The sequence below is a fragment of the Ochotona princeps genome, chromosome 10 (assembly GCF_030435755.1).
Source record: "Ochotona princeps isolate mOchPri1 chromosome 10, mOchPri1.hap1, whole genome shotgun sequence".
Taxonomy (NCBI): Eukaryota; Metazoa; Chordata; class Mammalia; order Lagomorpha; family Ochotonidae; genus Ochotona; species Ochotona princeps.
The window spans coordinates 43,659,564-43,686,422 of NC_080841.1; the positions used below are offsets into that span (position 1 = coordinate 43,659,564).

The window sequence follows — 26,859 nt, forward strand, 5'->3', positions numbered from 1 at the left end:
TGGTCTAAAGCTTGTATTTAGAAATGAATATACAAAAACATAAGATTTTACACCTACACATGAAAACCAGTCACTCCTTAAAACCTTTCAGAAGATGTAAATTAACATCTTCAGATCATTGGAAAGAACTAATTCATTAGTCAATCTAGCCATGTAGGAAAACAGCAAATATTTTTAGTTTTTTCAAACCAACTGAATTATACTTACAACTTGCCATCTTTGAATGATCGAACAAGAATATTGTCTTTTTTCACAGCAATCTCATCACTACAATCAGGACAAACCACCTTTAAAAAACACAAAATGATTATAACTAAGAGTATATTTTCAGGTAATTACTACATGACGACTACTTAAATACTTTTACAAATGGTTTAGAAAGCCTGAAGTTCTACAACCAATTGTAGTTTGAGCTACACATACAGAGGGACAGTGCATAACTAATTTTAAATGGAATTGATATCTTTATATAAAGCTGTCTGAGTTATTCAGACTTCTGGCACAAATGCAGTATTCAAAGTAGAAGCAGAGCTAAGCCTAGATTACAGCCATGGATAAAGTTGTAGTCAGAAAAGAGTGAGAGCCTTAATTGAGGAGCTGCCTCGTGGCTAAGAAAAGGACAGAATATCAAGAACCTGGGAAGCCACATTAATCCTTAGGCTGAAATGGAAAATATGGAAATTTGAAACAGCAGAATATTTGTGTTTTCAGAGATTACTCTGAGGGCAGGCGCTTGGCTCAGTGGTTCAGCTGTTGCTTGGAATGCCTGCACCTCCTGTTGGAGTTCCCCGAGCTGAAGTCCTGGCTCTGCTCCTGATTCCAGCTCCCCCCTGAGGTGCTCTAGGAGGCAGCAGGAACAAGGTAAGTAGTCAGTTTTTTGCCACCTATGTGGCAGACCTAAATCCAGGTCCTAGCTCTCAGATCAGCCTGGCCACTGGGGGTGTTTCGGATGTATGCCAGCAGATGTTAGCTTTCTTTGTCACCTCTCTGCCTCTCAAAAGAAAAAAAAATGTTGTACAACAGTTCAAAAACACCTGGCATCAGGGTTTAGCATCTCATATGAGACAGGGTTTGAGTCTAAACCAAGATGTGTCATGTCTAATCCAGCTCTGTAAAGCCTCTGGAAAAGCAGAACATCACACAAATGGGAGACCCACACGGACTCCCTAGCTCCTGGCTTCGGCTTGCCCTAGCCCTAGCTTTCGCAGACATCGAGGAAGTGAACCAGTAATCAGAAGATCTGTTACTTCCCCCTCCCTCTATCAACTTTCAAACAAACACACATATCTTTCATGAAAAGAGAAGTGGGGCTGAAAAATATTCAGAAACAGAGAGGTTGACACGAGGGAAAATAGGACACAGAGTTTTCTGCTTTACACACACAGGTAGATGACAGTCATTTACTGTAAAAGGAATAAATACAAGAGAGAAGGTATAAGGAAGGAGTTTGAGGGTTACCTTTACAAGTAGCTAAAGAATCCCTGACAGAGATGTTAAAAAAAAGCTGAGCACAGAGGTTTGGAATCTAAGCAATTTGGTAGCCAAAAGCCTAAATATCAGGGGTCCAAAACTTGGGGTGTGTAAGTCAAATCCACCAGCCATTTTTCTTTGCAGTGATAAGGATTTTTCTTTTAAATAACTCATACGGGATACATTTGGGCAGAGTTCAATGGCGAGTACATAGGCTGGCTCTCCAGTTCTGTCAGGGTAACCTTAATCTTCACTTAATCCTGTTTACCCAGGTTTAATTATTTCCTTGGTCCCTAAGGTATTTCACTTATCTTCTCAACTGAAACCATAACAAGGAATGAAATCACCAAAAAAATAATATTCTAAATGCTGAATTACAATGAAGTTTGGTTGGAAGACAGCAACTTAATGAAGAAAAAGGAAAAGAAGGATCTTATGAATCATCAAAACTAAGATTGCTTACTATAAATATGGGGATATGTAGGCTATTTTCCAGTGTCAGGATTGAAAGATACAATCTTACTTAAAAAGCCTGCTATAGTGTCACATCAGAGTAAACAGCTATTTATACTACCAGAAATATGCAACTGTTTCCTAACAAGTTATTGTTAATTAACAAGTACAAAACTTACTTTTTTTTTTATCATTTTATTATTCATTGATTACATTGTATTATGTGATACAGTTTCATAGGTACTGGGATAAAACTTACTCTTTACTTAAAAACTAGAAACACAAATATTGTTTCTGTGATTATGTAGACATTTTTAATTTAGAACACAATTTCACACTCTAGTTCAAAAATAATCAAGCACAACAGCTAAGATATGGAATCAACCCAGATGTCTATCAACCGATGACTGGAAAGCTGATGAAATTATATGATTAAACACTATTTAGTTTTTTTAAAAATCCTGTCTTTTGTAACAAAATAGAAATAACTGGAGAATAGTACACTGAGGGAAATAAGGCAGTCCCAAAAAAGACAAGTATCATTTCTCTGATATATTTTCTTAATATAGAATATAACTCCCCAAAATGTTTAAAAATGAAAGTGACATCTTTTGACTTATTATTTTTAACTCTTGCCTGTATTTCTGTGGAATAGTGATCTTTTTACTTTTCATTTGTTAAAATATGCTTAGCAGTACACTAAGCTTATGACTGTTAAACTCAAAGTATGTTATTGTAAACATTAAAAGAAAAAAAGGAACACTGAAGAAGGAACGATGGTTCTCAGAGCTGTATCTAAAAAATACCTGAAGTCTGTACTCTTCATATTTATAAATTTAAAAATTAAAGTATGTTTGAAAAACAAGGGAAAAATTTAAACCCTATCAGCTGTCCAAAATTGGGAGGGTATAATGCATAGTAATAACTTGATCCTCCCTCCGATGATTCATTCCCCACGCAGCCGCAACGGCTGGAGCTGCACCAATCCAAAGCCAGCAGCCAGGAGCTCTTCCGGGTCTCCCATGCAGGTGCAGGGTTCAACGGCTTTGGCCCATCCTAGACTGCTTTCTCAGGCCAGAGGCAGCGAGCTGGATAGGAATCACGGCTGCCAGGATTAGAACCAGTGCCCATATGGGATCCCAGTGCTGGTAAGGAGAGGACTTTAGCCACTAGGCTACCATGCATGGCCCAGTAATAATTTCCATGTTCTTTTATTTGAGAAACACACATAAAACATTTTAAAGATTCATGTATATATTTACTTGAAAAGAAGGTTGACAGGACAGGGAAAAACAGCAAGAGATCTTTTTTCTGTTGGCTTACTCCCCAGATACCACAACAGCCAAGACTGGGCTGGGATGAAGCCCCTGGAGCCAGGTATTCCATCCAGATCTCCTCCAAGTACAGGCACCCAGGAGCTTTACAAAGAAGCTGGAGTGAAAACTGGATTCATTGCCTCTCAAAAGAAATTCTATTGGAGCAAGCAAATTCTACAGCCTGTGATGCTGGCATCCCATAAGGGCACAGGTTCAAGTCGCCATACTCTATTATGATCCAGCTCTAAGCTTATGGCCTGAGAAAGTAGCAGAGGATTGATTGCCCAGGTTTTTGGGGCTCTGTAACCACATGGGAGACCCAGAAGTCCCAACCTGGGATCAGTTCTGCTCTGGCCATTGCAGTCATTTTTGGAGCAAATCAGCAGATAAAATACCTTCTCCGTCTCTGTATACTCTGCCTTTCAAAATAAAACAAATAAGGCCTGGCATGGTGGCCTAGCAGCTAAAGTCCTCACCTTGAATGCGCCACGGGATCTCATATGCTCGCTGGTTTTAATCCCGATGGTTCCGCTTCCCATCCAGCTGCCTGCTTGTGGCCTGGGAAAGCAGTCGAGGACGGCCCAAAGCCTTGTGACCCTGCACCCGAGTGGGTGACCCGGAAGAGCTCCAGGCCCCTGGATTTGGATCGGTCCAGTACTGGCCATTGCGTCTGCTTGGGGATTGAATAATTGGATGGAACATCTTCCTCTCTGTCTTTCCTCCTCTATGTATATCTGACTTTCCAATAAAAACAAATAAATCTTAAAAACAAAAAAGAATTTCTTACACAGAAAGTCAGAAATTAGGGTAATGTAGAATGGCTGCCATGATTATGAAAGGACTATTTAAGGTAAGGGCAAAACCATTATCAAAGAGGTAAACAGCCTGGTTAGGTAAGTATGCAAAAAAATGCTTAGATATCTTTGTTAACCAAAGAGATTCTGTGCTTCTTTTGCAGTCTAGGCTTTATGGAGAGGCTGGAAATTGTCACAGGTTCCACTTCAATGTTCTTGAAGATTTGTTTATTCATTTGAAAGGCAAAGTAAGAGAGAGACAGACAGAATCTGGTTCCCCCCACATGGCCACCATGGCTGCAGGAGGCTAGGCTGAAGCCAGGAGCCTGGTACTCCATCCGGGATTTCCATCTGGTACTAGGATCATCTGCTGCTATTTTCCCAGTCAGAGACACTGGATTGGAAGTACAACAGCAGGGACAAATCAGTACTCTGACATGGGACACCGGCATCATAACCTATGGCTTAATCTACTGCACCACAAGGCTGACCTCTGAATTTCAATTTCATACCCAAAATAGAATAGTATAATCAACTTTCAAATAAGCAGCTTCTGAGATTATCAAGATTTTGCACTTCTTGGATGACTTCAAGAGTTCTTTGTACTCAGACACTGCTTTACATTATTATTTGAGAGGCAGAGATAGCTACAGAGTCCCTATCTGCTGATTCACTCCATAACATACACAATCAGGACTGTGCTGGACAAACTCAGGAGCCAGGGACTCAATCCAAGTCTCCCATAGAGAAAAGCAAGGAGCTGGAACCAGGCACCAGATATTGGTACTGGGTGTGTGTCTTCACCAACAGGAAAAATGCTCACCCCTCAAAGACATTTCTGAAATGTTCCTTGTGTGAACTAAATGCTACAATAGTTTTCCATTTCAACTTAAGAAAAACACTAGTTAGAAAGCGCATTGTTGGGTCTGATGTGGTTGCCTAGTGGCTAAATCCTTACATTGTATGCATCGAGATTCCAGATGGGAACTGGTTTGGGCCTGGGCTGTTCCACATCCCATCCAGCTCTGCTTGTGGCCTGGGAAAGCAGTGGACAATGGCCCAAAGGTTTGGGACCCTGCACTCATGCATGGGAGACCTGAAAGAAGCTCCTGGCTCCTGGTTACAGATTGGCTCAGCTCTGCCCATTGCAGCCGCTTGGGGAGTAAATCAACGGATAGAACATCTTATTCTCTCTATCTCCTTCTCTCTGTAAATCTGACTTCCCTATAAGAAAAATAAAAAAATAAATATTTTTTTTTAAAGTATCTTTTTTCTTTAGTTTTTTACACTGGAGCTACTTACCAATGCAGGAAACCATAACGTTTTCTTTTTATCCAAACTAATATAGTCCACACAGACAACTTTGCCCAGTAGCTCATCAACCTGTTTCCTCTCGTCCTCATCCTCATCGCTAGACGATGATGAAGACTCTTCTTCTGGTCTAGGGAGAAAACAAAATATTTTCATCTATCTTCACAAAGAATAAACAAAACAATGATGAATAAAAGTATTCCAAAATTTTTATCATACATCCTAAAAATGTATAAAATGGCTAACTTAAAGTTAATTGATCTCTGTTTCTACAGAATAGGACTTTATTAGAAGAAAGCACATTATTTTCTTAAAAGTCTTGTCTTTCTACTTGGTGTTATTATAAAAGATTAAAGGAGAAAAATCAGTCCAGGATAATTGCTCCCCCAATCTTTAAAAAAATGACACAGGGAGAACTGCCACTATCAGCCAATAAAATCATTAAGAAAGGACAACAAAGAGTACAATACTAAGAAATCTTGTTTTTGACATTAGATAATACAACAGCAGTTCAGAGCAGAGACAAAAACAAATCTGGTTTCAGAGAAACACAGAAAAGACATAAAATGGCTCATATAAAAGTAAAAGCACTTCTGAGAATTAAAGAATGAGCATGACAATGACAGGGAAGGGAGACAGAACAGACAAGAGAAACATGAATAAGGAGCATGATATCAGAAAATAAGCGCTGTATTCAGGGATTAATGACAAGCCCTCTTTGACTGTAGTACCAAAACACAAATTGGAGGCAGAAAGACAAAGCTGTAAAGGCTGGCTGACCAAGGAGAGCCTCAATCCCACATGGTGAGGAATCTGAAACTACTACTAGATCCAGTTAGCATTTTGTCAATTACAATTTTTTTTAAAAGATTTATTTATTTTATTACAAAGTCAGATATACAGAGAGGAGGAGGAGAGACAGAGAGGAAGGTCCTCCGTCCAATGATCCACTCCCCAAATGAGCCGCAACGGCTGGTGCTGCGCCAATCCGGGAACCAGGAACCTCTTCCGGGTCTCCCATGCGGGTGCAGGGTCCCAATGCATTGGGCCGTCCTCAACTGCTTTCCCAGGCCACAAGCAGGGAGCTGGATGGGAAGTGGAGCTGCCGGGATTAGAACCGGCTCCCATATGGGATCCCGGGGCTTTCAAGGCGAGGACTTAAGCCGCTAGGCCACGCCGCCAGGCCCGAAATAAATAAATCTTTAAAAAAAAAATACTAGAAGGGGAAATGATGTCGGGTTCAACTAACAAGAAAAGACTTACATATGATTAGATCTTCTTCCTCTATTCGTTTTCTTTCCTATGACTGGTGTGCCAAAATGTTCAGGGTTGGTGAGTGGGAGCTGGTCTAGGGTCTGTGGGCAAGAACAGAAATCCATCATAATTTATTACTTTCCAAGTATTTCCTTTTTTTTTCTTTTTTAAACCAAAGCATCTTAAGGATATGTTCAAATCTTAAAATACGATATTAAGGATGAAAAGCTCGCCCAAAGGAAGGCTAACATACAACTTCATTATAGCTGGAAAATTCTAGTTTCAAAAAAAAAGAAAAGAAAGAAAGAAAGAAATTAAAATCAAGTATGTTACTAGAAAAAATTAGGGGAAAACTAACGACTCTCTCAAGATAATTCATTGCCTGTATGGTGATCGACAGGAACCTCCTAATAATCAAAACACAAATTAAACAAACATAAAACAGCATGTGAGAGATCACACCTTTTTAAAGGACCCAAAAATCTCAGGGTGGGGGTCAACTACATGCTCAATTCCTAACATAAAATACTTAGTAAGTAACACAAGAAGATTAATTATCAATATTAGCAGTAAAAAACTTGCAAGGCAGAGAGAAAGGGAGAGACAGCTCCTCCATGCTGATTTTCTTCTTAAATGTGTATAACAAACACAGCAGGCCTGGACGAGAGCCTAGGAGTAAGGATCTTTCCAATGCAAGGTTCTAGTACCCATCTACCAAGCCATTACCACAGTATTCTAGTGTCTGCATAAACAGCCAGGTACTTGCGTATGGGATCTAACTGCTAGGCAATATGGACATACTTTAACTTTTCCAAATGAGAAAAATTTGTTGAAAACAATGATTAAGCACATTTGTGAAAAAGGGAAGTACGTTAACTATTTTTTGTACAATTCATAAGATGTTAATGTGTTTAACATATATTAACTCAATAATAAAGAAGAGGATACAGGGAAAATGTACTAGCCATAAGGGATGGTGAAATAAAGAGTGCTTCAAAAGGCAGGCAAAACTATTTAATGTTTCAAATTCAGTTTGTATACAACCTAATCCTATGCCAATGAAACTTAAAGCAGGTAAAAAGCAAAAGCTGTCTAAAGCACATTCATGCCAAATGTAAACTCCTCTAGAAAACATAATTACTTGTCAGTAACTCCACATTAAGTTCCTTAGAGGTGAAAATTTCAAATTTTGAAGGAAACAGGAAAAATACAATGATCTGGGTCCACCTTCTGCTAAACTGTCATTTCACTTGTTATAGGGAAGAAAATCTGAGTTATTTAGGAAGCACTTAAATGTAATTCTAAGGGCGGGGGAGGGAGTAATTCTGAAATTTAAAAAAAAAAAAAGCACACCCTTTCTCTAGTATGAATGGTGAGTGAGTAAGACGCAGTGTCTCTATGGCCCAGCAGCTACATCAGGAACGAAGAAAATTCCACACGCCTCAGAGGAAAATGTCTATAGGCCAGTTACCTAAAATGGGCTGCAGAAAATACAGAGCTAGGATTTTTATAAATTTGCTTAAGTTTTTAACTGCATGGAGTAAATGCACAGAGTTCTTGAAAACTTCAGAATACTCAAATTGTAAATGCGCCGTAGAAATTCTTGCACTGCTCCACAGATGCTGGGTAGTGGGAAGCAGATATTTGAAGCTGATTATGGCTAGAATCAGTGGTTCAGGTGTTGAAATTTTAATGGATTAAAATGGTACGTTGGGCCTGGTGTTGCAGCCTAGTGGCTAATCCTCACTTGCATGCACCGAAATTCTATATGGGAACAGTTTCTAATCTCAGCCGCTCCACTTCCCATCCAGCTCCCTGCTTATGGCCTGGGAAAGCAGTAGAGGACGGTCCAAAGCCTTGGGACCCTGCATCCACATGGAAGACCTGAAGAAGCTCCTGGCTCCTAGCTTCAGATAGGCTCACCTCTGGCCATAGCAGTAGCCACTTGCGGGAATTAACCAGCGGACGGAAGATCTCTATTTCCTTCTTTCTATACATTGGCCTTTTCAATAAAATAAATAAATAAATCTTTAAAATGGTACTGTGATCTCCTATCACAAAAATACTACATTTCCAAGCTTTTAAGATTAAGTATGCAGTTTATTAATGGCATTGATGCCCCAAAACACAGCCAATATGACATAGCTTTCCTCTCAAAGTCCAAATATTAAAACCATTTCTTAAAATATCAGTTAAGGGAGGAATATAAACTGTAGAATAAATTCCTCTCTCATATATTTTCTTTGAAAGGACACATGGCAATTTATTCATATTACTTCCTCCATTTTACTACAAACCATTCTGACTGAAAATTCTCCACTTAAAATCAAAATCAATATTTTAGATATTTCTTCAGGTCAAGCAATATTCAGATGAAAAATCAAGTATTATTCACTGAATATCATCATGTACATGTTCTTTGTGAAGGATATCAATTACCTATAATGATTACATGAACTCAGAATTGTTACTTCACCACTATTCCTAAATTTAAACCTCTATAATGATTCAATATACATTTACCGAGGCTTTTGTGTAGAAAACACTCCTGGGAAAAGAACAATTTATCAAGATAAAAATAACACATTTACTCTTCAAAGCAGCTTAAAATCCTATAGCATAGGGAAATTAAGAAAAATAACAAGATCACAAAGCAAGAAATGCAAAAGGATTAAGGGATAAAGAGATCAAATTTTGGTTGACAGTTCACAAAAGTCATTCTGGAGGAGGAAGCATTTTTAGGAGTCTTAAGTAACAACTAAGATTGTAACAACTGCAGCAGGGCTCAGCAGGAACCAAAAGAAAGTATGAACCATGGTCTAGAAATATCAAGCAATACAATAAGTCAGAATTACAGGAAGCAACAAAATTGGAAACAGAATCTTAATACAAAGAACATGAATTTAAATGGGAATTCAATAACTATGGGAAGTAAAAATATTCTCAAAGAAAAAACAAGGACCCAGCACAATAGCCTAGCGCTAAAGTCCTTGCCTTGCACCTGCCCAGGATTCCAAATGGGCGCCGGTTCTAATCCCAGCTGTTCCACTTCCCATCCAGCTCCCTTCCTGTAGCCTGAGAAAGCAGTAGAGGATGACCCAAAGCATTGGGACCCTGCACCTGTGTGGGAGATCGGGAAGAAATTCCTAGCTCCTGGCTATGAATTGGCCTTTGCAGGCACTTGGGCAGTGAATCATCAGATGGAAGATCTTCCTCTCTCTCCTTCTCTCTGTAAGTGACTTTCAAATAAAAATAAATAAATCTTTAAAAAAAAAAATAGCTCTGGCCAACAATTTCTGATCTGTAGGCTGGGGAAAAAAATAGAAACTACTATATAATGTCACAAATGTGATACACTGTAAACTAAAATTTATGCCTTTCCTGCTCTATGCCAGGAACCATTACAGGAATAAAGTGGACATACAAAGTCCTTGTCACTGAGACAGATTCTAGTAAGGCAGACAATCAACAGGATGAATAATCAGATAGATAAGACAGACGATACTCAGTCAAGGTCTAATAAAAATAATGAAGAACGGGTAAAAAAAAATTATGAAGAAAACGAAAACAACTAAAAGACATAGAAGACTGGAAGACTATTTCAGGAAGAGCTTCTTTTGGAAGACACTATAAAAATGTCAATTAGTAGTTGAGAATATTGTGTAGTATCTACACATCCTTGGGTATAAAAGGGTTCAAATGGACTACAAAGCAGACATTTATTCTCAACAATTATTTACAAACTAAGCAAGTCTATCTACAACCTGTTTAAAAATAATTAGCAGGTACATTTCTTTTGTGGATAAATACTAGAATAGAAATAGAGGATAATTCCTCCTGTTGGAAAGCTGGGTTTAAAATTGGTTTCATAGAATACATCATAATGATGCCATAAAGTAATGAATTTGATTCTGCTGAGAAAACAGAAATTTACTTCCCTCAAGGCAAAACATTAAGACATGTTCAGTTGTAAATGATCACTTACTTCACTTTCGGCAAAATGCCTCTCTCCTTTCAGGCACAGTGAGGACCTTCTCAGTGTCTTCTCATCTCCATCATCAAACACTATAAGAGGAAGCAGAGATAGAAGTTACTGAAGGTTTTGGAAAGATTAATAAGATTACAGAAATTATAACTTAAATGAAAACATCTCCCCTAAAATAGGAAGTTGCAAATAAAAACAAAAAGTTGACATTTCAGGAGGAAAGCAATTATATGCTAATTAGCCCATCTCAAGACAGGAAAAGAAAGAAGTTTTCTTACTGTTAGGCTACTGACACATTTACCTATGACACAGAAATATTACAAATGCTAGCATTGAATTAGCCCTAAAATATGGTTGTCTTTTCATTATTTAAACAGTGTTTCCCAACCTTGGCACATTAGCCTGTGAACCATAGGACATTTAATAGCATCTGAGCCTCTACTCAGCAGGTGCCAGCAGCAACTTCTTCCCAGCTGAAATAATGAAAAATGTCTCCAGACAATGCCAAACTTTCATACCCGGGTAAACATTACTGATTAAAAGTACTAAAATATCTCCTAAAAGACGATGGAAGCGTTAACTAATTTTATTTTAATCATCAAGTCATAATGTACATATACCAAATCACAACATTGCACAATTTAAAAACTATTCTTTTGGAGCTGGCACAATACATACAATGGGTTAAAGCCACCACCTGCAACACTGGAATCGTAATGGGTACCAGTTCAGGTAGGTCCTGGGTGTTTTACTTTTTTTTTTTTTTTTTTTACAGATTTACTCATTTCAAAGTCAGAGTTACACAGAGAGGAACAGCGAGAGAGAGAGAGAGAGAGACAGACAAAAACCTTCCATCCACTGATTCACCCCCAAATATCTGTAGCAGTCAGAGTTGGGCAGATCCAAAGCAAGGAGCCAGGGAGCCTCCTTCAATTCTTCCATGTCAGAGTAGGGGCCCAAAGGCTTAGACCATCCTCTGCCACTTTCCCAGGTGCATTAGCAGAGAGCCGGATGCCAGGTCTCAAACTGGCGCACATATGGGACACCCACATGAAAGGTGGCTGCACTATCCATCAGGCCACGGAGCACACAAAGGTTGTTCTACTTCTGATTTAGTTCCTTGTTAATGTGCCTGGGAAAGCAGTGGAAGACCACCCAAATACTTGGGCCCCTGCATCCATGTGGGAAATGTAGTAGTTTTCCTAGCTTCTGGCTTCAGCCTGGCTCAGCATCTGCCATGGCAGTTCACGTGGGGAGTGAACCAGCCAATGAAAAGAAATCTCCCTCTCTTCATGTAACATATTTTCCAAGTTTAAAAAAAAGAAACAGAGTCACCTAAGGAAACCAAGGCATGGATACTTCTATTTGTTCATTCACTATACATGAATGAAAACTATTAAAAAAACTTTCTGAATTACAAAAACTATAATGTTAGCATAGTTGGTTTTCTAGATACAGAATACACACAGATCTCAAAAAAATGCACATAAAAGCAGAATTAAAATTAATTTTGGTGAAAAAGTCTTTGATACATAATTTTTTCATAGTATCCACTATCAAACTTTCTGGTATATTTTTATGATGAATTTGATTTTGGGATATGCTACATTTAAATACACTAATGCTTAAAGTAAGCCAATCAGTAATAAAAATGCCATGTTACAAAACTACCATATTTAATATCTAAATAGAACCACCTACACAGAATTATACCTATATAGAACTGCTCAACACTACAACTTATATACTTATTAAGATTGTTTCTTACCTTCCCTCCAAATTTGTTTAAACAAAAAATATATATGGTATTTCAAAGCTATATTAAATTCTGACATTATAAGAGACATTCTAACAGGTGTTCAAGTCTGATCTCTGAGGTCATTAAGGAGTAAGAATTACTACCACTTAAAAATTATACTAGGATAATTAGTCACCAATTCAGGAAGAGTAATACTTAAGCATCATTTCAAATATTTAGAAAAAGTTAATTGTAGGCAAGATAGAATGCTATTTGTAAAACAAAAATAAAATTAAGAAGAAATTTAAAATACGCTAAAATACTAATTTATAAAACTGTCAAAAGAAAGGTATCCTTAAAAAAGATTTAAAACTAAAAGTGTAGGGGACAGAACGGTAGCAGAGCTAACTAAGCCTCCACCTACAGTACTGGCATCCTATATGAGCACCAGTTCAAGTTCAGCTTGTACCAATCTCAGCCATTACAGCCAACACCTAGGTTAGGAGTGAACCAACAGATGGAAGATCTCCCTCTATCTCTCCTCTCTCTAACTCTGTCTTTCCAACATAAAAAACAAAAACAAAACAAAAAAGCAAAGAACAATACTGAAACTACAGAGGAAAAGACAATCACACAAAAGTTGACTATATAAATAAAAAGCAAGGATAAGTGTCTGACATTGTCTGTACCAACAATGTCGGGGTACACTTAAATAAGAGACTGAAAGAATTATGATTCCTTATGGAGGACTACCCCATTGTAGTAAAATGGGGAAAATCTGTCGGGGGTGAATCCCAGCCTATACGAAACTGTACCACACAATTTAAAAAAATAAATTGACACCTAAAAAAAAGCAAGCATAAGAAGGAACGCATTTGTAAGTTAATTAGTAAAATGTTATTATCCAGAATATGTGAAAAGAATGCATATCCTAAAAAGAGTAAGAGATGAGTCATGTCAACAGGAACAGGAGGGAATGGGGAACAGAGGACAATTAGTAATAGAGAATATAAATGAAATTACGTTTCTTTCAATAAACATGGAAAGATGCATCATGCCACTAGATTAACACACCAATACAAAACTGAGCTACTACTGTGCCAAAACTGTGAAAAATGTAAAAATAATAATAACATCAAATGTGACAAGATATGTAAAACAGATACAGCCACAGTCACAGAATATAAATTAACAGTCTCTTAGGAAGGTAATTTTCAATAATTATTAAGGTTTTAAAAGAACATTTCCTTTTAATCTATGTTGAATTTTCAGTCTATATATCAGGATAATGTCTACATCTCCAGGACGTAATGATATAGTCGGAAAACTGGCAAAAACATCAATAGGAAAAAGAATACGTAATGGTGTATCAATATTAATATAATAATGTCAAAAGAAATATCTATGCTATACAACAATGTGAATATCACTATTGAACTGTTCACTTAAAACTCGTTAAGAAAAAAATTTCTCTAAGATATACCTGGAAATAAAAAAGCTGGAAATCGAACTGCATAATATATGTATTAATTCATTAAATAACTGCAAATTATGTGAAGTTACATACATTTTGAAAATAATTTTTTTAAAGATTTGGAAAAACAACAGTAACATCTGTGGTATCAGGAGAGAAAGTGAGTAAAAGAAATTTTGCTTTATTGATATTAAAGTTTTATTTGTATAATTAAAAATATATTTTATGAGAAAATTCATTCTCTTACCTACAGTGTACCAACTTGCATCTGTTAATTTATTGATAACAGCTTCCTGATATGCACCATCAAGATTCTTTACTTCCACAACAGCTCCTACCTAAAGTGTTTTTGAAAAAATTAAGAAAAAGTTTTAAAAGAGAAGCAAACCAAAACCTGCCCTTTTTTCTTTTAATGGACTACATGACGGTGAGGAACAAAGTGACTATGACTTGATTTGTCAAGGTACCAGCAGTTTCACTCATCAATGCTTTGCTACTATCAGTGAAAACGTCAGCCTAAGGAAAAAGCCAAATACCTAAATATTATTGTGAAAAGTGCTTGCCAGTACAATGTTTCTAAAAGGGTCCTGGGAACCTCTCCACACACACCCACCTTGGGAACCACTACCTGTGAAACGGACATTGGTTCCAGATGTCCACTTTTCTAGGAAAGGGCAGGGACAATAAAACAAAACAAAACAAAACAAAAAAACAGCTCTTGCAACCAGCGCGATGATGAAATTGGGCTCTGCCTTACAAGAGCCAGGATCCCATACAGATGCCAGTTTGTGTCCTGGCTGCTCCATTTCCCATTCAGCTCCCTTCTTACAGCCTAGGAAAGCGGTGGAAGATGATCTGAAGCTTTAGGATTCTGCTTCCACTTGAGATATCTGGGAAAAGCTCTTGGCTCCTGGATCTGGAACACCTCAGCTGTGGCTGTTGTGGCCATTTGAAATGAATCAGTGGATGGAAGATCTTTCTGTTTTTCCTCTCTCTCCCTCTCTATAAATCTACCTTTCCAATAAAAAAAATTAATAAATAAATCTATAAAAAAGCCCAAAAAGTAGCTCGATGGGGAAGGTATTTAGCCACGTCCCACATCAGTATTTAGGTTTGATGCCCTGTTTTGGCTCCTGATTCCAGCTTCCTGCTAATACAGACCATAGCAAGGAACAGTGATGACTCAAGTAACTGGATTCATGTCATCCACAAGCAGGTCTGGACTGAATTCCAGGCTCCCACCTGTCAGCTGCATTCTGCCCAGTACCAGCCATAACAGGCTTTGGGAGAGTCTATCAGAGATATGATAGCTATCACACAAGTACATCTCTCTGGCTTCTTACTCCCTTACAGAAATAAATTTAAAATAATAGTAGCAAATATTATTAATTAGTAACAAGCTACTACTGCTGCTTCTACTATTATTACTACCACTATACTATACCTGTATGATTTCCTTAAGAGTTAGAATGTACTACCAATGAAAATCACTTAAAATATTTTTATTTGATCAGGAAATTGCTGATAAATACACTATCAATCTTCACAATGCCTACAATATAAGCAAATTACTAACACCCCAGAGATGTCATTGAAAGTTTTAAAACTGAACAACAAAACTAGCAGATAAACATATATATACAAGTCTTCAGAAACTGTTTAATAAGTAAAACATTTTTCTTGCAACAAATGTTTCTTCAATTCACTTAACATTTTTTAACATTGTCTTAGCAAGACAAGTCTATTTTCGGACATTTGAAAGGACCAAAGACCACATAGTGCTACCCACACATTCCGTTTAGTTTCACTAGTAGAAAGTAAAATAACTTATTTCACTGCCTATGAGAAAAAAATGAACACAAAAGTTTTTCCTTAGTTATTAGGAATATCAACATGCTCATTATTTAGAATTGCCTAACTAATCAAAATAATTTATTTGCTAGTAGTTGCTCCAAAGAATTGAAAGATCTAAAAACTTTCTCACTAATTTTTGGATCACCAATAAACTTAAGAGATATAACTCCCAGTTCATTATCCAAAAATCCCCAAAAATCTATCATTTTACTAATGAAATATAGAACTGAGGCCTATAAGCAAAAGCATTCAACGGCTTGCTTGATGTTCATTTCATTTTGGAACAAACTGTTAGGTTTTATTATCATATGATGTTCCAATCTTTTTTCTATCCATTCACAGGAGAAAAAAAAATCACATATTAATTCTATCAACTCAGTAACAATATAGCCAATGAATTAAAGAAAAAATGACCAAGTATGCTTACTATTTCCCAAACATGAGAATTCATAATAAACAAATGAATTACCTTTAGTGGACCCTTTATGTGGTCATCCTGAACTTCCACCGTTGAAGAATCATGTCTAAAAGTCACCTAGAGATTAAAACTTAATTAGTCACCAAAAATATTCAAGCAATACAAACACAATAATACACTATTTTTCACTACAAGTAAAATAACAGCTGCCTAATTTATATAAAATCCCAATCTCTAAATAAACTCACTGAAAAATCAGGCCAGTGCCCAAAGTGCATCTAGGTTTTTAAAAATACAAATGACCAATAATATCACATCTAAATTACTCAATATCGTACACACCCCTTATTTATAAGTTTAGTTGTACAATTTATTTTTCCTAAAAATGAGGAAAAAAATGTATATTAAGTTTTTAACTACTATATTATTTTGTGAAGGCCTAGCTTAACAACAAGCAATAGCAGCAAGCATTTAGCAAAAGCTATCAAACCCAACTATCAAAAACTTAATCTTCAAAATATCCCCTTCAGGTAGGTTTTGTTTACAAGAAAACAGAGGTTGGTGTTGTAGTTCAACAGGTTAAAAACCACTGCCTACAATGCTGCCATCCCATCTGAGTGCTAGTTCAAATCCGTGTCGCTCCACTCCTCATTTAGCACCATGCTAGCATGCACAGAAAGACCGGAGAAGATGGCCCAAGAACTTGGGTCTCTGTCACCCCCACGTGCAACTCAGGTGACATTCTAGGTTCCTGGCTCCATCCTGGCCATTGTGGCCATTTGAAGAGTGAACCAGCAGGATGGAAGCACTTGCTCCCCTTGCTCGCTCGCTCGCTCTCTCTCTCTCTCTCTCTCTCACTATGCCTTTCAAATAAATTAACTAAAAAAAAAAGAATGAAAGCAGAAGGACAGTAAATATAGTAAAATTACACGGTGGAGTTGAGATTCACACACAGGGAGTCTACCTTCAGAACTTTACTCTGTTTATTTTAAAAGTCACAGAGTGGGAAATTAGAACAGTAGACACTAGGTTAAAATAAAGTTTGAAATTTTAATTGGTGTTGAAAAACATGATAGCTTCCCCTATTCAGAAGCAAAAACAATTATTTTCTCAACCTAAGATAACAGTTCTTACAAGAATGAATCATTAACATGGTCTTGTCTGGTGTATGTGGTAATGATTTAAGGTAACAGCCTCACTCACCAACCAATCAGGAAAGAAGCTGCCTTGTACTGGTAACCCAAGCAACTTTATTTCACACAAAGGCATTACCACACTTCCTCCCAATGCAAAGTGTTAGGAATCTGTGCCCTTTCCCTAAACTGTAAACCATTCAGAGATACAGACTAAAAAGCCTAAATACTGGAGTTTTAGTAACTTTGTACTGTACTTAGCAGTAAGGATATATACAATAAATGAAAACCTGTGAAGAAATGTATCAATAAATTTGTCAAAAATATACTTACTTTGAACTATAAACTGGTTAAGAAATACAACCCTCTAGGAAAATCATTAACCTTGAATTGCAAATATTTAGAGAAGTTTTAAATACTTTTTATCTATAGGGTATAAGGTACCTGATAAAATCAATACAAGAATTCTTCAAAAGGTTCACAAAAAAAGTATTTGTTAACAAATATCTGCACAGATTTCAACATTTTTCACACTAAAATAAACATCTTTCAATTCCCTTGTTCCATGAACTTTGTGAAATGCCCTAGCACATGCAGAAGAGCCAGACACTTAAAACAACTTCATTCACTTAATTTACATGTCATTTCCTTGCTTCACTCACGACATACAGGAAAGCCTAGCTAAGTGTGCAAGTGCTACAATCCAGCCTGTGATTTGTGGGTCAAAAGAATTCCTGCCCAAGAGAACACTTTTCCTAACTGGCACAAAAGTGTTATCTTCATGCTAACTTCTGCTGAGGACACTACCAGAATGGAAGACTTTTCCCTTACTCACATAAAATTGATACAGAAAAGTAATAGCACTGATAAAACGTTCTCCCTTCCTTTAATATCCAAGGATAGTAGCACAGAAAAACTGAGTGCTCAGAAAACACAAGTGTGTGAAACTACACAACAGGAAATGCCACAATAAAAATAACACTGCATATACTCAAATATTTCATCTGTCCACATTAATTTATTATAATATAAGTAACTATACCTTTACTCTATTGAGACAAAACCTAAATATTCCACAGTTTTCAAGAAGGACAGAGGAAAAAGAATTAAAAATCAGATGTATCTTATTTCCTTGTTATGTACACCATTAATTATAAGTCACACCCTGAGTTTTGGTTAAACTGGGAATTATGATCTTTCCCATTCTACTCCAAATTTAATGTAAAGACCATAGAGAAATCATTAGCTCTTTGTCAATTTCATTTTTCTTGTAATATATAAAACACTAACAACACAAATAATATCAAGCCTATTGTAAAACAACATTCAAAATGTGAACTATGATAATCTAATTTCATTCCAAATGGAGTACTTTCAAAATCATGTTTTAGGCATATCTTCACAACTTTAATTCCTGGAAACTTACTGTTCAGAAAAACAAATTCTTCGACAAAGAAAAAAATCAGAGTACAAATATCTAACACTAAATATTGCAAACAGTAGACAAATATCTACAGTACTGTACCTTGACTTTGACAAGTCTTTTTGCTGTCTTGATCTTGGCTTCACAAAAAGCTCCTCGGTATTTAGCACTCACATCAGTGCCCACTGTCAAATATGGAGGCTCATCGAGGGCCTAGAAATGCAAAGCAATGTCAAATTAAAATTTTAAAAGCAAAATTAAAATTGACATTTAAACTCTAATCTCTTCCAACAATCAAAACTCAAAATCATGTACATAATGCTGCTGTAGCTAAAGTGAAATCTATAGTGGTGAGTGTTATTACCAAATCAATCTATGAATTAAATTGAAATATGTAAAATGTTTATCAAAAATTCTACTTAAATGTTCTAAATGTATATTATGTAAATCTTACTATTAAATATATATACCATATTATGAATAAGTTCATTTACTAATTAAGTCATTCAAATATGTATTTATTTACTGTATGATCACTTAAAGAGAAAGATCCATTTTCTAGCAGGCAGGCCTTAAAAGCTTATGGTCTGGGGCCTGGCGGCGTAGCCTAGTGGCTAAAGTCCTTGCCTTGAAAGCCCCAGGATCCCATATGGGCGCCGGTTCTAATCCCGGCAGCTCCACTTCCCATCCAGCTCCCTGCTTGTGGCCTGGGAAAGCAGTTGAGGACGGCCCAAAGCTTTGGGACACTGCACCCGCGTGGGAGACCCGGAAGAGGTTCCAGGTTCCCGGCTTCGGACCGGCGCGCATCGGCCCGTTGCGGCTCACTTGGGGAGTGAATCATCGGACGGAAGATCTTCCTCTCTGTCTCTCCTCCTCTGTATATCTGGCTGTAATAAAAAATGAATAAATCTTTAAAAAAAAAAGAAGCTTATGGTCTGAAAATATATCTTCTAAAATTTAGGCTATATATTGATAGCCATCCAAATACAGAACATCTCTGTTTTATCTAACCAGAAAACTCCAAGCTGAAAACACTGCTCCCACCCCTCCGCACCCCGCAAAAATCATGCATTTACACTCCAGGTAAAAACTATCAGATGGAACCCTATCTGGGAAGTCCCCCAAAAAACTACTGAGCCAAAATCTGCTATGGAGCCTGCATTGTGGTGCAGCAGTAAACTGTCACCTGCAAAGCTGACATGCCATGTGAACCCAGGGCAGATCCCTGGGGCTTTACTTCTGATCCAGCTCTCTGTTAATGCACCTGGGAACGGGGTAGAAAATGGTCCTTGTACCATCTGTGTCCGTCCCAAGCCCCTGCGAGCCATACGTGAGATCCACATGAACTTCCTCTCTGCCTAACTAAGCCCTAGCTGTTGTAGCCATTTACAGAGTAAACCAGTGGATGGAAGATCTTTCTTTCCCTCTGTCTAACACTACCTTGCAAATAAAAACAAGCAGGTAGCTAGATGGGAAGTGGAGCAGCCAGGATACGAACCAGCATCTACACATGTGATCCTGATGCTTGCAAGGTGAAGACTTAGCTATTGAGCCATTGTGATGGTCCCCTTTCCACGTATTTCTTGAAACATTATTTAAATTCTTTAAACATTATTTTTAAAGCTCAAAAATCAAACATAAGATTTTTAATCAACTATATGATTTAAAAATCTACAACAAAATGTCTGCATCTCAATTCATTCATGCTGTCAGTTTACCCTCACTAAAAGATAATAACCACAATTTTTTGAATTTTTTGTATTAGTAACTATAACTAGATAGTTTTACATTACTTTTGCATCTTAAGTTAATAAATGCATTTCTAGGGCCCGGTGCAATAGCGTAGTGGTTAAGGTTCTCGCCTTGAACGCTCCGGGATTCCATATGGGCGCCGGTTCTAACCCGGCAGCCAAGCTTCCCATCCAGCTCCCTGCCTGTGGCCTGGGAAAGCAGTTGAGGACGGCCCAAAGCTTTGGGACCCTGCACCCGCGGTTACGGCCGCTTGGGGAGTGAATCATCGGATGGAAGATCTTCCTCTCTGCCCCTCCTCTCTGTATACCTGCCTTTCCAATTAAAAAAAAAAATGCATTTCTAACTTATCTACCTCAGATCACTTAAAATCCCATTTTCCTTGGCTAACATTATGATTAAATCCCAGATAAACTACTGGTTTTAGGCCTTACAGTACTTCATTCAAAAACTGCTACATAATATAATATACATCATGGGTAGTAATGGACATGCTAACTGGAGTGTGGCAGTCTTCTCGCAGTAGATCAGTTCATAATGGTTTACACTAAGCATATTAAAAAATGTTGTCATTTAGGGCCCGGCGGTGTGGCCTAGCGACTAAAGTCCTCGCCTTGAACGCCGCGGGATCCCATATGGGCACCGGTTCTAATCCCGGCAGCTCCACTTCCCATCCAGCTCCCTGCTTGTGGCCTGGGAAAGCAGTTGAGGACGGCCCAGTGCATTGGGACCCTGCACCCGCGTGGGAGGCCTGGAAGAGTTTCCTGGTTCCCGGCTTTGGACCGGTGCGCATCGGCCTGTTGCGGCTCACTTGGGGAGTGAATTATCAGACCGGTGCGCATCGGCCTGTTGTGGCTAACTTGGGGAGTGAATTATCAGACGGAAGATCTTCCTCTCTGTCTCTCCTCCTCTCTATATATCTGACTGTAATAAAATAAATAAATCTTTAAAAAAAAATGCTGTCATTTAAACAGGAATTTTAAAATTTACTTTGTGGTTCAAGTAGTAAGGAGTGGCACTGAGAGGAAAGTCTAATTGGCAGGGCAGTGTTCCTGAAAAAAGGGTCCTAACTTTCCACAACTTGCAGCACCCTCCACTAGCACATCCTGCCTTGCTAACTGGCAAAATTTTATTTTCAGAGACAAATAGTAGAGTTAAAAGAAAACTGATAGGAATTCAAAAGTACAAATGTAGAAGAGAGCAAGAGGTCAGCTGTAAGCTGGACTGTACATACTCAAAGACAAATATTTAAAGATCGGATTCAAATTTTAAAGAGATTCTTGAACAGTAAAAAGGAATCAAAGCAACAGCTTTAGATTACTAATACATATAAACTCAGGCCTGTATTATTTTCATTAGTATTCACATCAGACACTGGAAACATTTCAAGTACAATGAACCAGACATGCTTATTGGGCTGATTTTCTTAAACTAGAGAAGATTTTTTTTTCCAAAATAAGCTCAACTTCTACCTTCAATAACATAAAAACCCATGCTGACAAAGAATATTAATTACTTCAAATATCATGAGGGTAAATTATTATTTTGAAGGATAATACTTTCCTTCCTTCAAGCTAGAACACACAAAAACAAGGCATACAAAAGAAATGACTCTTAGAGCAAGACTTGCAAAGAGAAACCCAAAGTCTAATAAAAGCTACCAATAATGAAACACACTGTGAGAACAGTGCTAATTTGCTAGAAAGAACATAGGAACAATGATGATCTATGTTCATATCTTACTTTTGTTTCTCTTTCATCTTAGGTCCCTTTTCTATTCCAAAATTCTCACCTAATAACTAGAATCTTATGACTTTTTTTTATATAGATATAACTGGAAAGGCAGATATATAGAAAGGAAGAGAGACAGAGGGACAAATCTTCCATCCACTGATTCACTCCCCAAGAGGCCACTACAGCCGGAGCTGTGCCAATCCGAAGTCAATGCTCCCAAGGCTATAGGCTGTCTTCTAGTGCTTTCCCAGGCCACAGGCAGGGAGTTGGACAGGAAGTGGAGCCACTGGGACTAGAACCAGCGCCCTTCTGGGATCCCAGCACGTGCAAGGCAAAGATTTTAGCCATTAGGCTATTGTGTCGGGCCCTTAAGACATTATAACAAGTCTATATCAAAGAACTGTGAGTACAGTCTCAATGGAATGCTTTGACATACATAATTACATAGAAGTGAAAATATAAAACTACTTTTAAATGCTATCTAAAATACAAATGAAACTTCTTACGGAAACTAAAATCAAAACCACATTCAATCACTTCTTGGTGACCAAGTGTAAAGCCACATGCAACATGGTCAGACTTGTGTATATAAATCTAGCAGGGTACAAAACATCACACCATCATAAGTCCAATATGATAACAGAGTGTACTGATTGACACCACAGGCTTCAAAGCATAATGGTCTCAAATCCCAGGCACCACCTATATGAGATTATGGAGGCCAGCAAATTTCTCTAAGTGTCAGTTTCCACATCTGAGAATTAATATGAAAAAGAAAATAGTTATGATATCTGAGGTAAACAATTACTTACAGTTACTGTATTTTGAAACAATGGACGTGGGCAAAAAAATTCACTATATCAATGAAACTGACTTGATACTAGCTCCTTTTTCTCCTTTCAATATTGAAGAAACAAAATTTCATCTAAATGACTGCACACGATAAATAACCACAAATCAAAAACTAAGTCACTTCAATGTTTCAATACTGATTAGAATTCAATTTTCCAAATATAAAGTCTAATGAAAAAATATTACAAAATACTGAAAAAATGTTTGGTAACTGTAAAATGATATACTTTCCTCCACTTCCAGAAATGTGGAAATAATGGTATATACAGGAAAAACTATATTAACATATAAGAAAGATAGGAATTAACCAACACTACATTATTTTTCATTAACAAATTACTGGGAATATGCAAAATGCAAGAAAATGGAAGGTTTTTCAAAGTAAACCTTTGTTATTTCTAAAATGAAAATTTTATTTTGTTTTTTATGACTGGCAGTTATTATTTGCTTTTCAAAATACATACTAAGGAATATTTCAAACACATACAAAATAAGACAGAACAACATAATACAGCCAAATATCTATAATCTGGCTTTCACAATTAACAATTCATAGACAATTCTGTTTTATCAATCACGCTATCTGTTCCCCTCAAACCCTTATTATTTTGAAGGAAATCCCAGATACAGTATCACATCACAAAGATAACAAAATCTTCTTCCTGGCTGTAGTGAATTGGGCTCTAGGTTATTTGGAATTTTCTTATTAAGGCTATACAGCTTTGCATAGTAATTCTAAGTATAAACTCCTGAATTAGAGGTCTAGGTTCAATTTTATCACTTACTAAAGTAATCTTTGGGTGGGTTCTCTGTGCCTCCTCTAAGATACGCTAACAGATCCTATTTCACAAATATGAACAACAAGATGCTACACACAAACTGCTTTGCCAAGTAAAGGCAATTATTACTACCTAATAATCTATAGAAAAATTATGGGTTAAAAGTAAAAGGTAAAAAAAAAAGTAAAGGCAAATTCATGAAGAATTTCCATATAAATACTGCAGATGCCAGTTTACAAGAGTATAAAAAAGCATTGTATACATAGGGAAGAGGTTTCCTTAAAATATACCCATAATTCAACTCAGATATTGAAGTAGTAACACCGAATTCTAATCATGGGAGGCTTAGTATTTCTGGGGATGTTCCACATGAAGCATTTTAAAACCTTTTGAGGGCCTGGCAGCGTGGCCTAGAGGCTGAAGTCCGGGATCCCATATGGGTGCCGGTTCTATTTCAGCGGCTCCACTTCCCATCAGGCTCCCTGCCTGTGGCCTGGGAAAGCAGTTGAGGATGGCCCAAAGCCTTGGGACCCTGCACCCGCGTGGGAGACCGAGAAAGAATTTCCTGGATCCTGGCTTAGGATCGGCGCAGCACTGGCCGTTGCGGTCACTTGGGGAGTGAATCAATGGACGGAAGATCTTCCTCTCTGTCTCTCTTCCTCTATGTATATCTAACTTTCCAATAAAAAATAAATAAATCTTAAAAAAAGAAACTTTTGAGAAGGGTGGAAAGACCACCAAGCGCATACATCTATCCTGGGTTCAACAGATTTATATTTAATGTTGAAATACACAAAGAACTGTGTCTGTAGGCTAAGTAAGAAGCCCTTGAGCAATACTAACTCTAAGAGATATACATATGTATATATTCAGCCAGAAAAAAACAAACAAAAAATCTCTTAGCTTCCTTTACTCTGTTTCTGATTTTAGTCAATATCATAGATCATATCAGAGACTACAGTGTTTCTGCTTAATACCTCCATGCCAAAAAGGATTCTGAACTGCAAAATTACCATTTCTTTGTTTAGCAAACAGAACAGGTTTTTCTAGTTGTCACGGTAACAGCTACCTCCGTTATCCAGCATTGTTTAAACAAGTAAGTATTTCTCTAGTCAACCCACCAAATGTCCTACTGGCATTTACCACAGAATTCCATGGGAACACCACAAAACATAGGCAATTTAAAAATTATTCGTAGGTAACAATCCTTCAAGATGCCAAAATACCAGGGAAGCATAGAAACGAAAAATAAGCCTATAATAGTCTTTAATGTGCCTCTGGGCATCACTAAATGAAATACATAAAATAAGTTTCTGAAAGACAATAGCTAAATCAATTCATTAAATGGCTTGTTAATATTGACACTGAATAAGAAACACAATTATTCAAGATTTATCTTTTAAAAAGCAAAGCATGCCAGATGATGTCTTACTGGAGTAATTGTATTTTTTTTAAGATTTTAGGATTTTATTTTATGTGAAAGGCACATTTACAGAGAGAAGGAGAGAAACAATAAGAGATCTTCCATCTGCTGATTCACAATGCTGGCCACAATGGCCAAGGCTCAGCCAATCTGAAACCAGGAGCCAAGAGCATCTTCTGGATCTTTCATGTAGGTGCAGGGGCCCAAGGCAATGAACAATCCTCTGACTGCTCTCCCAGTCCCTAAGCAAGGAGCTGGAATGGATATGGAGAAGCCGGGACTAGAAATGCAACCCATATGGGATGCTAGCACCATAGAGAGATTTAGCCTGTTGAGACACTGCAGTATTTTCCCTCTTTAAAGATTCATTTTATTTCTTTAAAAGGCAAAGTTCAGAGAAGGTGAAAAGGAGAAACCGGTGGAAAGCAAAGAGCCTCTTCCAGGTCTCCCTCATGGGAGCAGAAGTCCAAGCACTCAAGCCATCTTCCACAGCTTTCCCAGGCATATTATATTGGTGGGGAGCTGGATCAGAAGTAAAGCAGCTGGGACTCAAATCAGTGCTTCTAGGGTATTCTGGTATTGCAAGCAATGGCTTTACTTATTACACTACAACACCAGTCCTAACATCATTAAATTTGATGCTAAAAAAAATTTAGCAATAAATGTAACTGAACACACAAATGAGAAAAAGTCTATCAAAGTGACCTACTTGAATATGATAATACCAAAAAGTTAGTAAAAAATAATTGAAATTATTTCAAGAGAATGAATGAATGAAAAGCACACCTATATACAACAGAATATATATCACTTTAAAAGAGTATATATCACTTAAAAAAAATAAGGTTAACATAATCAAGATGGAGGGATAGGGTAAAGACACATTTAAACAGACGAAGAATCATTGGCCAGGGTGAAGCAGAGAAGGCACATTTCAGGAAATAGGGAGTGGACAGAACAATAGCAGAGGGGCACCTGGAGACTGACAGACACAGAAAAGCAGTGGAGACAAAGGAATGGTATTGCAATGACGAGACACCCCAGTGGCAGTCAGCAAGCGCTGATCTGTGTTCCACTGGCAACTAGCTGGGAAAGGGAGTTCAATGGGAGTTCAGAAGGTGAACCCAGGCAAAGAACTGCTCATCCTGCTGATTTGTTTGATTTGACCAGGAGCAGAGTCAGAGCAGCAGATCCTGAACAGGTGGTGCAGGAACAAGGTGGATTTCACAGCTCAGACCCCCACCAGAGATGCATCGGTAGCCATCTTGTGTAGAGAGACAAGGCTGTGAGATGGGACTGTGCATACACTAAGCTGGGAGTGAACTCATTTCTGGCTCAGTGCATTGCACCAAGGTCACATACTACAGGTTCCAACCAAAACAGGTCTGTGTAGCTCCCAGACCTAACGGTCAGCAGATCAAGAATTCCAACATTGGCACATCAGGCATCATTGTGCATTGTGTGGGAAAACTTTTAAGACTGCAGGGACAACAGTAAACTACACATGTGCTGAGTTGGGAGTGAACTCACTTCCAGCTCAGTGCATTGCACTGGTCCCATATCAAAAATAATACCAACTTTGGCATCCTATGGGTCAAAATAGGTAGGTCCGAGTGGCCCTCGGACCTAATGGCCAGCAGGTTCCAGCAAGATCAGCACCACCAACATCCTAGTTGTTTAGGAGACACATGGAGATATA

General features: G+C 37.7%; 1 protein-coding gene across 9 annotated transcripts in view; it reads right to left on the reverse strand.

The window, feature by feature from the left end:
- Positions 1-26,859, reverse strand: part of ARID4B (AT-rich interaction domain 4B) — a 118,080-nt gene that overhangs the window by 50,617 nt on the left and 40,604 nt on the right. For all 9 annotated transcript variants that reach the window (XM_058669368.1, XM_058669367.1, XM_004578526.4 and 6 more), the window contains exons 3-9: positions 18,726-18,836; positions 16,119-16,184; positions 14,043-14,133; positions 10,584-10,663; positions 6,608-6,699; positions 5,336-5,474; positions 208-287 (exon numbers count right to left, since the gene is read on the reverse strand). In XM_058669368.1, coding sequence (XP_058525351.1) covers positions 208-287; positions 5,336-5,474; positions 6,608-6,699; positions 10,584-10,663; positions 14,043-14,133; positions 16,119-16,184; positions 18,726-18,836 — 659 coding nt within the window. The remainder of the gene's footprint in view (positions 1-207; positions 288-5,335; positions 5,475-6,607; positions 6,700-10,583; positions 10,664-14,042; positions 14,134-16,118; positions 16,185-18,725; positions 18,837-26,859) is intronic.